At 37.5% G+C, this 15,738-nt stretch overlaps 2 protein-coding genes across 12 annotated transcripts in view; both read left to right on the top strand.

Annotated features, from left to right (window-relative positions):
• Positions 1–15,738, top strand: part of LOC114109112 (large ribosomal subunit protein uL18-like) — a 638,969-nt gene that overhangs the window by 324,330 nt on the left and 298,901 nt on the right. The window lies entirely within an intron of this gene.
• RALGAPA1 (Ral GTPase activating protein catalytic subunit alpha 1) overlaps positions 3,165–15,738 on the top strand; it is a 201,085-nt gene continuing 188,511 nt past the window's right edge. For all 11 annotated transcript variants that reach the window (XM_004017895.6, XM_060401811.1, XM_060401806.1 and 8 more), the window contains exon 1: positions 3,165–3,706. In XM_004017895.6, the coding sequence (XP_004017944.2) occupies positions 3,601–3,706 (106 nt within the window). In that variant the 5' untranslated portion in view covers positions 3,165–3,600. The remainder of the gene's footprint in view (positions 3,707–15,738) is intronic.

Below are 15,738 nucleotides of genomic sequence, written 5' to 3'. Positions count from 1 at the left end.
TTCTTTTAAAATTTCTACTCCCTATTCAGCCTAGCAGAGTATCTTTAAAATGTCTAAGTCAGGAACTTTTCCTATCAAGTGATTGAAACCCAAGTGAAATTGGCTAAAGCGAAATAAGGACTTTGTTGACCTGGGAAATAGAAAAGACCATGGTACTTCAGGCAAGTTGGATCCAAATGCTCAAGCAATTCAAGACTTACTCTCTACTTAAATATCCCCTCTGTGCTCAAGAGTATTGGCCTTATCCTCAGCAGATTCTTTTCACCTGTTGATTCCTAGCAGTTCCAGGCCTTCATCTTGGAAAAAAGAACTTCTCTTTTGCAGTAGTTGTAGGAGAGAGTTTTATTAGACTGAATTGGTCACGTGCCCATCCCTAACACTCTTTCTTTGCTGAGTGCTAGAATACCAAAGTCTAAACGGGGCAGTGCAGAAGCATATCAAATGAGACCAAGAGAGGGGGGGCTTTTCAGAGAAAAATCTGGGTATGATTACCAGACGGTAGGCAAGCCAGCATATATCCACCACAATCAATGTGGCTAATTACTTTTTTTTTTTAATTCCACTTCAAGTTTAGAAAGAGCAAGAGTCTAGGTCAGCTTTTCCTGCATCATCTTAACAAACTTAGAGATTGGTTATAATCACTATGAAGTGGGAGCAACATATAAAATCTGGACGTGTTATAGCCTTTCCTCAATACGGGTTTTATTCTTTGATCCAAAGTGCTGTGCATTTCCTAACTATAAAATATATCCTTAAGCAAATATGTATACCAAAAAAAGAAAAAGAAATGATGTCTTGAATTTATTAATGCCACATTTTTTCCTCATTAACACAGATATTCAAGTACTGACTGCAAGACCACTGGGCATCTCTTTTTAACTCTTAAAATTTACTTAAAAAGGAATGGATACTCAAATCTTACTAAGATGTGGGGACAGGGAGGAAACCACTGCCATTTCTAGCAAACATGGCTAGAAATGGTGAAGCCCTGAGCCTGAACAAAGGTGGTGATAATGGAGAGAAGAGGACTAAATCAAGAAATACTTAAGAAGTAGAATCATCAGGTGTTGGTAACTGACTGGATGACAGAGAAGAAGCCTTAAGATGAAAAACTGGATTGAAAATCTGAGCTAATAGTGGTAGTACCAGTGGAGATATTTAACGAAGGAGGAAGATCAGGTTTGGGAGTGGAGAGGACAAAGATGAAGTGTGTTGTTTTGTATATACTGAATCTGAGTAGCTTGTGGAAGCTCAGAAAAGACACTTGGGTTACTAATAGGGACATAGGTGTCCAAAATCACCAAATAAATGTTAGCCAGAATCATGGGGTTGGGTGACTCTTGTACTAGCAAAAGAAACCATTTTAATGTAAACATAATTTAAATATCAACAAATATTTGTTCTGTACCACAGGACATATCATAAATTTTTCAAAAAAGGCTTTATTTTCAAGGGGTTTCTATTCCTATACATACATCTTAATTTGTTTTGTGAGTTTAAAATTGGTACATTAGATTTTCTTAATTTTCTTTAAATAGACTTGTTTTTTAAGTTGTGAAAGCAATATATGACTTTTAGTTAAAAACTAAGCAAAAACGTAAAGGAAATAATTAAATTCACCTGTGATTTTACTTTGCAGCTATAATCACAATTGTGGAGGTTTTTTGAATTTTTTCTAACTACATTTTACATGCATAGTTTCTTTCATAGTTTTGATAATATTTTCAGCACTGTGTTGCTTTTTCGTTTAACAGTATCTTGAGTATTTTCTATGTCATTAAAAAGTCTTCATATTAATAATTTTCATGGTTCCGTGACATTCTACCTACTGGATGTTTTATCTCCTGATGGACATCAATCATTTCCAATCTTTCAGTGTTATAAATCATGCTTTAATATTTTTATATAAATATTTTCCCATTTCTGATAGTTTAGAATAGGGTCCTAAAAGTGAAACTAATGAATCAGTATATATAAACATTTTTAAATGTCTTGATACACCATGTCAACTTTTGTAGTCATTACTGCTTCTTTCTAGTAAGCAATAGGATTGTCTGCTGCTGCCCTCACCTGCTGTAAGATGACTAACTTAAAACAAACTCCTAAAAACATTTGACCGGTAAAATGTTACATTACTTAAAAATAAGCTATATTGACTGTAAGAAATCAGATGAGAGTATACTATAAGCACACACTTTCATGAAACTCTAGAAAATGCAAATTCCAGGTGACAGAAAGCAAATCAGTGTTTGCCCAAAGACCAGGCTGGGGGCAGTGGGAGGGGGGGATTAGAAAAGGGTAAGGGAACCATCTGGGGGCTGATGAGTATGTTCACTATTTTGACTGCTTAAGTTTTCATGGTCATGTGCAAATATCCAACTTACCAAATTGCACATTTTGAAAATGTGCAGTTTACTGTGTATCAAGTACACTCCAATAAAAGCTGTTTAAATTGTTGAAATGTTATTTTAATCTGAGTTTTAAAAATTACCCACGAGTTGTGAACATTTTTCACATGTTTTAGTTGAGTACACACTTCCGTAATACTTGTTTCATGTTTTCTACTAACTTTTCTACTTGTGCTTTAGCAATTTTCTCCTGGATTTGTGAACTCTTTACAGATGAAGAAAATTAACCTTTACAGCTCTCCAGATTTCTTTTCCCTGTAATTTTTCTTTCTACTACAACAAGCTTTTGGCAGAACTCATTTGTGTAAGACAATTTTAACCAAGAGGATGTACTATAATACCACAAATCTCAAAACTACAGTAAATTATTAACCATCAGTTTGCAATATAAACAAAAATTCTTTATACAGAATTCAAATTAAGGAAATGAAGGGGTGTTAAAAACAAAGCCTTCAGAAATGGCGTCTAAAATGCACTGCACATCTACTCTGATGTTCTGGAGCTATGTTCTTAAGTTACATAGTAAATAGAAGGGACAGGCGGAGGACCTTTAAAAACAGACTACTCTGGGAGCTTCCAAAGGCGCACACAAGATTTTCCTTTCCTGACTTTCCCAGGCTACTCTTCTGGCTACTTACACAGGAAACTAAAGGTAATGCCACGGGTGATCTCACGCTGGCGTGACGTCAAGACTTGACGTCAGAAGGCGGTTGCCACGGGGACCATTCGCCACCGACGGCAAAGTCGTGAAACCCCATCACCACACTCCGTCTCCTTGGCGGCTGCTAAAGAAGACTTAACCTTAAGGGGGCCTCAGGGAGAGAGGAGTGTTGCCGCTGCCGCCGACAGCCGCACCTCCGCGGCTACGGGTCCTGGGTGCCCGGCCCTGGCCTGTGGCGGCGAGCGGCGGCGGCGGCGGGCGACGCGCCTGGGTCTCCGTCCCTCCGTGCAGTACTGGAAGAGGGGAGCCGCCATATTGGAGCTAAAGGCGAAGGTGCCTTGCAGACGCCGCGCGTGTCGGGTGGAGGTGGCGGCCCTGGCCTTGGTCTGGGAGGAGTCGACCGCGCCGGGGCCCGCAAGGCTGGGGAGTGAATGAGCCGCTCGCACTAGTCTCCTCCCCGCCCACTCCCTCCACTTTCCGCCGCTTTGACCTGGCCGGGAGGGGGCCGGAGTCGGCCGTGGCGGCGGCAGGATGTTCTCGAAGAAGCCGCACGGGGACGTGAAGAAGTCTACCCAGAAGGTGCTGGACACCAAGAAGGACGCGCTGACCCGCCTCAAGCACCTGCGCATCGTCATTGGTGAGGGGCGAGGGGTTGACGGCGTCTGGAGGCCTGGGTTGCTCGGCCTTCCCTCTCCTGGGAGCCCCTGGGGACTCTCCCTCCGGCCCTGGCGCGATGCGCTAGTGGAGGGCGAGGCATCGCCTCTACAGAGACGCGGGAGGGCGGATAATTTGGGGAAGGGAACACTTGGTAGTTGGCAAACGCTAATCACACACAGGGTTACCTCGTTTTGAGTTAATAGCCCGAACTGATTTAAAAACACTTACTACTCAACAACTTAGATTATTTTTAGACTTTCTGGAGACTTGTTGTTGCAGATAATGGTGTTTATAGGATATGTTTGTCAGATGACTACCGCCATCCCCACCCAAGTGAAAAGAAAAAAAACTCAGACAATATAAACCCTAATCTTTCAAGTTTCTTGGCTAAGGAGGGCAAGGAGGAAGCAGTTACACCTCTTTGGGAAGTGGGTGGTTCCCTAAAAGCTTGTGGGAAAGAGCCCCGCCCTTGTTAATGCACCTTGCTCATAATTACTATCATTTAGAGGGAGAGCTATGATTAATTGTAGAAAACAAGGTAGTTTATCGCTTCTTTTTCTTTTGGAGAATCATACAACATTCTATTTTTAAATAAAATTTTCTTACCGTCTGTTACCTTCTCTTTTGCGTCCAACCGAACTACTCTTGAATTGTGGATAAAGGGTTAAATGAGTTTAACCCACTCATTTTGGCCCACTTGGTAATTTCGTGGGCCAATAGGCTGTAACAATACTTATGGAACAACTGGTCCAGAACTTGAATCATTTTTTTCGAAATTTGAAGTGAAAAGGAAAGTTTGCCTTTGTTGATACAGAGAGTAAATGGCAGAACTGAGTTTAGCACTCAGATGCCTGAATCCTAGTCCGAGGTTTATCATCTCAGGCTCTCTTCGTAAAGAATGTTCCTTTTGGAAAATGACGTTTATTCAGTGAATTAAGTCTCTCTTATTTGAGGTGCATGTTTCTCTACTATGTGGTGTACTCACACCAACAGGATACTACCAGTACTCAACCTTTGTATGACTCTTTACTGTGTACGGTTATTTCACGTAAGTGGTAACTGATCCACACAATAACTTTAGAGTTAGTAAAGTTATTCTCCATTTTTTACAACTAAGAGAGCTGAAGTTTGGGACTGTTACCTGGTCATCCAAGTACTAGGAGGCAGAGCCAGAACCCAGATTTCATGTCTCCAGTTTGTTTTTAACTCTTTCTGCATATATGGCAGCAAATCTGTATCCCAAGTAAATTATATTTATTGTGTAATAGAAAGCGATTAAGTCCAGTTTAGCAATGTAAAGAGAGATTTTTTTTCAAGAAAATACAAATTTTCTAGACACAGTTGACATTGTGATCTTTTTATTTTCATTTCACTTGAGAGTTAAGCCATTGAAAAAATTTGGTTAGGAGACTGTGACAGGGAAAGTTAATGTGTAGGAGATTTACCACAGATAATGGCAGTTTGAAATTGAGGACAGTGATATTTGATAACCTACTTAGGACAAAATGTAGGTTGGGTAATGGCAGAGCTCTAAAATTGAACTCCAATAGAGTATTGACATGTTCTAAATTAATTGCCACAGTTCGTTAGTTAAGGAATGGTTTGTTTATACTTCTTTGGCCTTAGAAGTTTTTTTTTTTCCACCCTGGAGACATGGTCTGAATGAAGAGGTCATAGGTATCAGGTATTTTGTAGGGCCTAGCTTTCTCAGTTTGAAAACAAAACAGTGTGTGTTTGTTTAAAAAAAAAAAAAACTTTGCTTTTTAGTAATTTTATTATTTTTTTTTAAAGGAGCATATACTATCTATAATCATTTAAAATATTCTTAAGAACTTTCAAATGGAGGACTCTGTTTTCAGACTCCCTGCCCTGTGAGTGAAGGAGGTCCATACAGAGAGATTACTGCACTCATTTTAGGACAGTAACTCTCAACAGGGACTTGTTTTGCTCCCTTGAGGACAATGAGAATGTCTGGAGACCCTGTTGATTGTCACAACTATGGAGATGTGCTTCTGGCATCTAGTGGGCAGCAAGTCAGCTGAACATCTTGAAATGCTCAGGATAATCCCTCACAACAGTATTCCAGCTCCAAATGGGAATAGTGCTGAAAACCTTGTCAAATGTAGAACAAAAAACATGGACCTCTAAGTACTATACTTGGTTCTAACATTAGTTAATTGAATTAAATATTCTGTATTTCTGAGTGGTCACAGTGACTTTGAAATATGATTAGTGTAATTCCTAAGCAAATGAGTAGGGGAGAGTAGGACTGCAAAGACTGGAAGATGTCTTAGGGCTCTCCCAGATGGGAGAGCCACTTCAAATCCTTTTTGCAAGTTAACTACAGGTTTTTATTAATCCATAACCACTATAAGGAAACTAGTTTGCAGAAGAGGGTATTCCCAGTTACACAGGATTTTGATTTTTTTTGGTCCCATCTAAACTGTATTTTTAACCTTTAAATTAAACTGCCGTTCAAAGGGTATTTTTAGAATTCAGTGCTTACCAGTATACTGCTGCTGCTGCTGCTAAGTCGCTTCAGTTGTGTCTCACTCTGTGTGACCCCATAGACGGCAGCCCACCAGTCTCCCCCGTCCCTGGCATTCTCCAGGCAAGAACACTGGAGTGGGTTGCCATTTCCTTCTCCAATGCATGAAAGTGAAAAGTGAAAGTGAAGTCCTCAGTCGTGTCCGACTCCTAGCGACCCCATGAACTGCAGCCCACCAGGCTCCTCTGTCCATGGGATTTTCCAGGCAAGAGTACTAGAGTAGGGTGCCATTGCCTTCTCAGGCTTACCAGTATATGAGAACATAATTTAAGCATCTAATGTAAACCTTTGTCCTGGCATGTATTCCCACTGAAGGACAATTCCAGCTGAATTTATAGAACTTGGAGGATTTAGATTTAAATCTACTGTGTTTATTGATAATGTTGTATATTTGATTTTTAGGAACTGGAAGTTAGAATTATTACAGACTAGAAATAAAACCTTGTCTAGTTGCTAAAGTTTCATTGCTCTGCCCTATCCCCTCCCTTTTTTTCCCCCCCAAGGAATGGCCTTATGATACTAAGCACAGAACTTAGCATTATGCTAGCCACTTGTTAGATACTTAGCATATAATGGATATTGACTAAATGTTAATTTTCTTGTATGGTATGGTAACAGTTCAGTCTTCTTGGCTTAAAGAAAGGTAAGTGCTCACCTAGCTAATCAATTTTGGCTCATTCTTTCTAGTAACTTTATTGAGGTGTGATTGATAAATGATATGTCACACAAATTTAAAGCATATAATTGAATACTTTTTAAAAAGTTGAAGTATGGCGATACACAATATTGTATAAGTTACAGGTGTACAATAGTGATTCACAGTTTTTAAAGGTTATATTCCATTTGTAGTGATAAAATTGGCCATATTCCCCATGCTATGCAATACGTCCTTTTAGCTTATTTTATGCACAGTAGTTTGTACCTCTCAATCTTCTACCCCTGTCTTGCCCCTCTCCCCTTCCCTCTGCCCACTGGTAGCTACTACTTTGTTCTCTGTGAGTCTGCTGCTTTTTTTGTTACATTTGCTGGTCTGTTTTATTTTTTCAATTCCACATACAAGTGATGTCGCATAATATTTGTCCTTCTCTGACTTATTTCACTTAGTGTAATACCCTCCAAGTACGTCCCTGTTGCTTCAAATGGCAAAATTTCATTCTTTTTTATGGCTAAGTAGTATTCTGTTATATATACACCACATCTTCTTTATTCCTTCATCCATTGATGGACACTTAGATTGCTTCCATATCGTGGCAATTGTAAATAATGCTGCTGTGAACACTGGGCATAGTTGAATACTTCTTGACATACATACACTTTGTGAAGCCATCATGACATCATGATTGGGAATATAGTCAGATAATCAAGAAAACAAATGACATCTGTAATCTCCCAGAGTTTCCTTTTGCCACACACTCAGTTCTTTCTGACTCTTTGTGACCCCTTGGACCGTAGCCTGCCAGGCTTCTGTGTCCATGGGACTTCCCAGGCAAGAATACGGAGTGGGTTGCCATTTCCTACTCTAGGGGATCGTCCCAACCCAGGGATCAAATCCATGTCTCTGACGTGTCCTGCGTTGGCACTGTGCCACCTGGGAGACCCATGCATAACATATACATGGAATTAACAGTGCTTACTCTTTTGGATTGGTTTCTTTTACTCAGCACACTTTGAAATTCCTCTATATTTGTTGTGTGATGATGTGTCTATAATACATTGCTCTTACCGCTTTTATTATATGGATATGCTATCATTTGATTGTCCCGGTCACATGTTGATGAACATGTGGGTTTTCACTTTTCGACTATTACATGTAAAATTGCTGTGAGGTACACCTATTGTGTAGACATAATGCTTTCTTTTCTCTTGGAGTCAGTACTTAGGAATGGAATGGATGAATCCTGTGGCAGTTGTATTCTTTTTAAAAACAAATGTACTGCTTCTTGGTTTTTTTTTTTGTTTGTTTTGTTTTAAACCAATTTACAGTCTCACAAGCAGTATATGAGAGTTATAGGTCCTGTAGAAATGCACCAACACCACCTGATATGGTATTTCTTTCCCTTGTCAGTTCAGTTCAGTCGCTCAGTTGTGTCCGACTCTTTGCGACCCCATGAACCGCAGCACGCCAGGCCTCCCTGTCCATCACCAACTCCCTGAGTTTACCCAAACTCATTGTGTTGGTGATTCCATCCAACCATCTCATCCTCTGTCGTCCCCTTCTCCTCCTGCCCTCAATCTTTCCCAGCATCAGGGTCTTTTTCAAATGGGTCAACTCTTTGCATCAGGTGGCCAAAGTATTGGAGTTTTGGCTTCAACATCAGTCCTTCCAATGAACACCCAGGACTGATCTCCTTTAGGATGGACTGGTTGGATCTCCTTGCAGTCCAAGGGACTCTCAAGAGTCTTCTCCAGCACCACAGTTCAAAAGCATCAATTCTTCAGCACTCAGCTTTCCAACTCTCACATCCATACATGACTATTGGAAAAACCATAGCCTTGACTAGACGGACCTTTGTTGGCAAAGTAATGTCTCTGCTTTTGAATATGCTGTCTAGGTTGGTCATAACTTCCTTCCAAAGAGTAAGCGTCTTTTAATTTCATGGCTGCAGTCACCATCTGCAGTGATTTTGGAGCCCCCCAAAATAAAGTCTGACACTGTTTCCACTGTTTCCCCATCTATTTCCCATGAAGTGATGGGACAGGATGCCATGATCTTAGTTTTCTGAATTGTTGAGCTTTAAGCCAACTTTTTCACTCTCCTCTTTCACTTTCATCAAGAGGCTTTTAGTTCCTCTTCACTTTCTGCCATAAGGGTGGTGTCGTCTGCATATCTGAGGTTATTGATATTTCTCCCAGCAATCTTGATTCCAGCTTGTGCTTCCTCCAGCCCAGCGTTTCTCATGATGTACTCTACGTATAAGTTAAATAAGCAGGGTGACAGTATACAGCTTTGGCGTACTCCTTTTCCTATTTGGAACCAGACTGTTGTTCCATGTCCAGTTCTGACTGTTGCTTCCTGACTTGCATCCAGGTTTCTCAAGAGGCAGGTCAGGTGGTCTGGTATTACCATCTCTTTCAGAATTTTCCACAGTTTATTGTGAACCACACAGTCACAGGCTTTGTCAAGTTGCTGTTTCCCTGATATCTGATAACAATGAACTTCTTTTCACGTGCTTATTTGCCATTGTATATGACTTCTTTGATGAAATCAAGTTCAAATATTTCACCTGTTTTTAAATTGAACTGTTTGCATTCTTACTCAGTTTTGAAGATTCTGAATATATTCTCTATGTGTGCTAAGTCACTTCAGTCACATCTGACTCTCTGCAATCCTATGGACTGTAGCCCGCCAGGCTCCTTTGTCCATGGGATTCTCCGGGCAAGAATACTGGAATGGGTTCCTGTGCCCTCCTCCAGGAGACCTTCCCCACTCAGGAGTTGAACCTGCGTTTTTTATGTTTCCTGAATTGGCAGGCGGGTTCTTTACCACCACTAACACCACCTAGGAAACCGTGTATTCTGTATATAAGTACTTTATCAAATACATGATTTGCAGAGTGTTTTTTTTAAATATTATCTTTTAATTCGCTTAACATTTTATTTGAAGGAATAGGAATTCTTAATTTTGATTAAGTTCATGTATCAACTTTTTCTTATATGGTTTGTATCTGAAACCTTTGCCTAAGTCCAAGATCATAAAAATTTTCTCCTATGCTTTCTTCTAGAGTTTTATCATTTTAGGATCTATGTCTGTGATCCATCTTGAGTTAGCTGTGAATATAGTTTGCGATATGGAAGGATTTTTTTTTTTTTTTTTGCATATGAATCTCCAATTGTTCTAGCACCATTTGTTGAAAAAGACTTTCCTTTCTCTGCTGAATTGCCTTTGTACTTTTTCCAAAATTCGGTTGTCTCTATATGTATAGAACTATTTTGGGACTGTTTTGTTCTGGTGATCTGTTTATCTGTGTTGCTGCCTATACCACAGTGCTTTTTATTGTTGTTGTTATTATAACTTGATAGTAAATCTTAAAATTAGATGGTGTAGACCCTACAACTTTTTTCTTCCTTTTCAAAGGTGTTTTTTGTATTTTTTTGCTCTGGGAGAAGGGAGCTATGCCTTGTCTTTTAATTTTCCATAAGATTAGCTTGTCAATTTCTAAAATAAATAATGAATAAATAAAAATTTTGCTGGGAATGAGATTGTGATGAATCTGTAGGTCAGTTTGGGAAAAATTGACAGTAATAATTTCTCTGACTCATGAAGAAGGTATGTTTCTTCATTTTATATAGACCTCCTTTAATATCCCTAGCAGTGTTTTGTATTTTTTAATCTACAGGTCTTAAATGCATCTTTTGTCAGTTATCCCTAAATATTTTGTACTTTTTATATCCTTGTAAATTGTATCTTCATGACTACTTCTGATTGTTAGTAAAATACCATTGATGTTTATATATTGAGCTTATATGCTGAAACTGTGCTAAATTCACTTGTTCTGTTAGTATTTTATAGATTTCATTGAATCTTTTACATACATGAACTCATTAATAGAGTCTTTAAGTCTTCTTTTTATGCCTTTGTATCTTTTTCTTATTTTATTGCACTTGCTGGAATTTCTAGTACAGTGTAGAGTAGAAGTGGTGAGAGTGGATATCCTTGTCTTTTTATTGATCTGAAGGGTAAGGTGATCTGTTTTTAAACCAACCATATAATATCATGTTCATTGTAGGCTTTTGAATAAATGTTCTTTGTCATGTTGAGAAAGTCTTAATCTTTCAGTTTGCTGAGCGTTTTTATCAAGAATGGATACTAGATATGTCAAATGCTTTTTTCTGTTTCTGTTGAGGTTAACAGGTTTTTAAATTTTTTTTCATTTTGTTTTTTAAATACTTTGTTGTTAACTTTTTAAAAAGTCTCTTGAATTTGTTACAGTATTGCTTCTGTTGTTTATGTTCTATTTTTTTTTGGCCTTGAGGCATATGGGGTCTTAACTCCTGGACTAGGGATTGAGCCCACACCCTCCGAACTGGGAGGCAAAGTCTTAAGTAACCCATGAACCACCAAGGAAGTCTCTCATTCTGTTAATATGATAAATTCCAGTATGGATTTTCAAATGTTGGGTCAACTCTGCAGTCCTCTGTAAGCCTAAGTTAATTGTGACATCTTGTCATTTTCATATAATGTTGGATTTTATATGCTAGAATGTTTGTAATTTTGTAGTTATGTTTATGGGGGATATTACTTTTCTTGTAATGTTTTTGCTTTTTTTTTTTTTTAAACATAATGTTAGCCGTATAGTATTAATTGAGAAACATTCCTTTCTCTTTAGTTTTCTGAAAATTGTTCATAGAAAATTTGTATCTTTTTTTTTTTCGTGAACATTTGGTAGACTTCACCAACGAAGCCCTCTAGATACACAGTTTTCTTGGAGGGAAGGTTTTTAACTACTTTAGTAGGTAGAGGGCTGTTTGGGTTATGTTTCTTCTTAAAACAAGTTTGTGTCTTTCAGTTAATTTTCTTATTTTATATTAAGTTGTCAGATTTATAGGTATAAAGTTGTTCATAATGCTTCCTATTGTTCTTTGATACCTATAGAATCTGTGATGTCATACCTCATTCCTAATATTGATAATTTATCTTTTTTTCCTAATCAGTCTGGCTGGATGCTTATCACTTTTACTGATCTTCTAAAAGAACCAGTTTGTTACTTCATTGATTTTTCTCTATTTAATAGATTTCTGCGTTGGTCTTAATTATTTCTTTTTCCTGCTTAGTTTTAATTTGCTCTTTTTTCTAGTTTCTTTAAGTGTAAACAGGTTATTAATCTGAGACCTTTTTTCTTTATAATGTATGCATATGTTGTTAGAAATTTTCTCTAAACAGTGTCCTACAAATTATGGGTACTTTATATTTTCATTTTCATCTAGGTCCAAAATGCATTCTGATTTCTCTTTTGGTTTCTTCTTTGATCTATGGGTTATTAACCTGTGTGTTCTTTAGCTTCAAATATTGACAGAGTATCCTGATACCTTTCTGTTATTGATTTCTGCTATAATTTCATTATTGTCAGAAACTATGTTTTGTGACTTGAATTCCTCAAAATTTATTGAAATTTGATAGCCCGGAATATGTTTTAACTTGATGAATGTTTCATATTTACTTGAAAACAGTATATATTCTCCTGTTGTTGGTTGAGTATTTGAAAAGTGTCAAGACAAGTTGTTTGATAGTATTGTTCAAGTCTCCTATATCCTGGCTGAATTTCTTTCTCCTTGTTTATGAATTATTGAACATGGGGATATGAAATTTCTGACTATAATTGGGGGTTTGTCTATTTCTTTTTGAGTTCTATCAGATTTTGCTTAATGTATTTTGAAGCTCTGTTACTAGGTTTCTAAACATTTGGGATTATTATCTCCTCTTTATAAACTGACTTCTTTTGCCTTATGAAATGATCTTTATCTGTGGTAATAACCTTTGCTCTGGAATCTACTTTAATAGTGATATAGACTTCTGCTTTCATTGACTAGCATTACTAGGATATATATTTTTCTGGTTTTAATCTATTTGTTTTGTTACATTTATATAAAGAAGATTTTTTTGGAGCCAGCGTATATGTTTGAATCTTAATTTTTAATATAATGTAATACTGGCCTTTTAGTTAAGATATTTGGAGAACTTTTTTCTTTTTTTCTTTGTCGCTGTGCTGTACCTTACATTCCCAGAACTCATTTATAACTAAAAATTTATACCTTTTCACCCTCTTCACCCATTTTCCCCTCATACTCACTGCCTCAACCACCATTCTGATCTGTTTGTTTGAGTTCGGTTTCATAGATTTCACGTGTAGATGAGATCACACGGTATTTGTTTCCCTGCCACTTCACTGAGCATAATGCCCTCAAAGTCTGCCTGTGCTGTATCGAATGGTAGTGTTCGGCAGAATTCACCGTTGAAGACATCTGGTTCTGGATATTTCTTTGTTGGGATACTTTTGATTAGTGATTTAGTCTTCTTACTCTTAATTGTTCTGTTCAGATTCAGACCAATAACTTATCATTTAGAACTGGATGATGTACAATTAAAGTCATTATTGATTTGTTTGAGTTTGGTTTAAATTTTGTGTCTGTTATCTTGCATTTTTCTATTTGGCTTTTTATGAAAAGTGAAAGTGAAGTCACTCGGTCGTGCCCGACACTTTGTGACCCCATGGACAGTAGCCTGCACCAAGCTCCTCTGTTCATGGGATTTTCTAGGCAAAAGTACTGGAGTGGATTGCCGTTTTCTTCTCCAGGGAATCTTCCCAACCCAGGGATCGAACCCAGGTCTCCCACATTGTAGACAGACGCTTTACCGTCTGAGCCACCAGGAAGCCATTGCCCTTTTTTTGTATTAGTTGAATAAATGGATGGTTTTTTTACATTTTTCTTTTTTTGTCTTAATTAGCTGTAATCTTTTAATATTTTACTGGTTGATTTAAGATTTATAGTAAATATTTTCAACTTGCCAGAGGCTATTTACTATTTAAGTAATATACTGTACCACTTCTTGTATAAGAACTTTACTAGAGTTTACTTTCGTCTTCCCAGACTTTATACTTTTTTGATCATACATTTACTTACACATTTTGTCTAAACAAGCAGTTATCTTTTAAGGACTTCTAAATAATGAAGAAAAAGGTATATATTTACCCATGTAGTGCCCATTTTCAGTGCTCTTCATTCCTTTGCAGAGATATTTCTATCCATCCAGCATCATTTTGTTCTTGTTGGATTTCCTTTAAGATTTCTTGCGTAATGATGCTCTGCTGGTGATGGATTCTTTACTTTTTTAATGTCAAAATCGATATTTCGCTTTATTTGAAAGATGTTTTGCTGCAGTTATAATTCTAGATTGATGGCTTTTCTCCTTAGACCTTTAAATAAAGATTTTGCTCTACTGTCTTTTTGCTTGCATTGTTTCTGATAAGAAGTCTGCTTTCCCCTTATCTTACTCTGTATGTATCTTCTTTTTTCTCTTTTTTTCTGGCTACTTTTAACACATTATTGAGCATGGAATTTTTGCTGAAACTAACGCCTGTGGCGTTAATACCTCTCTGACCAGTACTCAATAATGTGTTAAGATTTTCTCTTCATCACTTGTTTTGAACAATTTGATTATGATGTGCAGTGGTGTAGTTTTCTCAGTATTTCTTGCCATAGAATCATTGAGATGCTTAGATTTGTAGGTTTAGCATTTTCATAAAGTTGGTAAACTTTTGGGCCATTTTTTCCCGGTTATTTCTTCCCTCACTTCTTTTATTTTTTTGTTTTACTTATTGGCATATTAAAAGGTATTAATATCAGGCTCATCTATTAGGAAGTATTATATTGAAAGATCTTATAGCATTGGAAAAAGAACTGATATTCTTTCCATTTTTTTTTTAGATTCTTTTTTCTGTGTTTTATCTTGGGTAGTTCCTATAGCTACTCTTCAAATTCACGAGTCTTTTCTTTTGCTATATTAGTCTGCCATCCCTCTGGTTTATTTTTCATCTCAGATATTGTAGTTTTTATCTAGTTCTTTGTGTATGTGTGTCTGTATGTACATATAAAATTATATCATCTGTATATTTTCTTAGCTTCTTGAACATATAAAATACAAGTAAAATACCCTCTGTAATATTTTCTGCTCATTCTAACATCTCTATCTATTCTGGGTCAGTTTCTGTCAGTTGGTTATTCTTCTCATCCTGGGTTGTTTTTCCTGCTTCTTTAAATGCTGAGTTATTTTTGGATGTCTCATTGTGAATTTTACCTTCTTAGCCTCAGGGTATTTTTATATTTCTGTAAATTCTTGAGCTTTTTACTGAGATGCTGCTAAATTACTTGAAAACAGTTTGATTATTTCAAGTCTTGCCTTTAGAGTTTGTTGAGTGGATCCATTTAAGGGTAATTATGTATTATGAGACAATACCTTCCTGAATATTCCATTCGGTACCCCACAGGTATGAAGGATTTTTTCATAGCCCAGCTCTTGGGAACAGGCACTGTTCCCCAGCTTATGTGAGCCTCTGGCACTGTTCTCTCATATTCCCTCACATAGTTCTTTTTCCTGTCTTGGCAAGTTTCCTTGCACATGTTTATGCTCAGACTGAAAGGAGACCTTCTCCAGTCTCCTAGGGCCTTCCTAGGTATGGTTCTTTCATCTTTGGTACTTTGTCATGTGGACTCTGATTACCTTGGTTTCCTTGGACTGTCAGCTCATTTTCTCAACTCAGTTTCCACTGGCTCTCCTAGATTCCCTTTCCTCTCACCATGGCCTGTTAACTCTTGAGTCAGTAAACTGGAGCTGTCAAAGGTATACGTCATTTGTTTGCCATCTGTCAGGAATGACTTTCCCTATCTGATGTCCATACCTGCTTGAAACATACAAACCAAAGAACAGAAAAACCCCTGAAACATAAACAGTTTTCAAAGCATTGGAC

This window comes from Ovis aries, chromosome 18 (assembly GCF_016772045.2).
Source record: "Ovis aries strain OAR_USU_Benz2616 breed Rambouillet chromosome 18, ARS-UI_Ramb_v3.0, whole genome shotgun sequence".
NCBI classification, from domain to species: Eukaryota; Metazoa; Chordata; class Mammalia; order Artiodactyla; family Bovidae; genus Ovis; species Ovis aries.
Note: the sequence above shows the minus strand (reverse complement) of the source record. Positions and strands in the feature narration are given on the sequence as shown.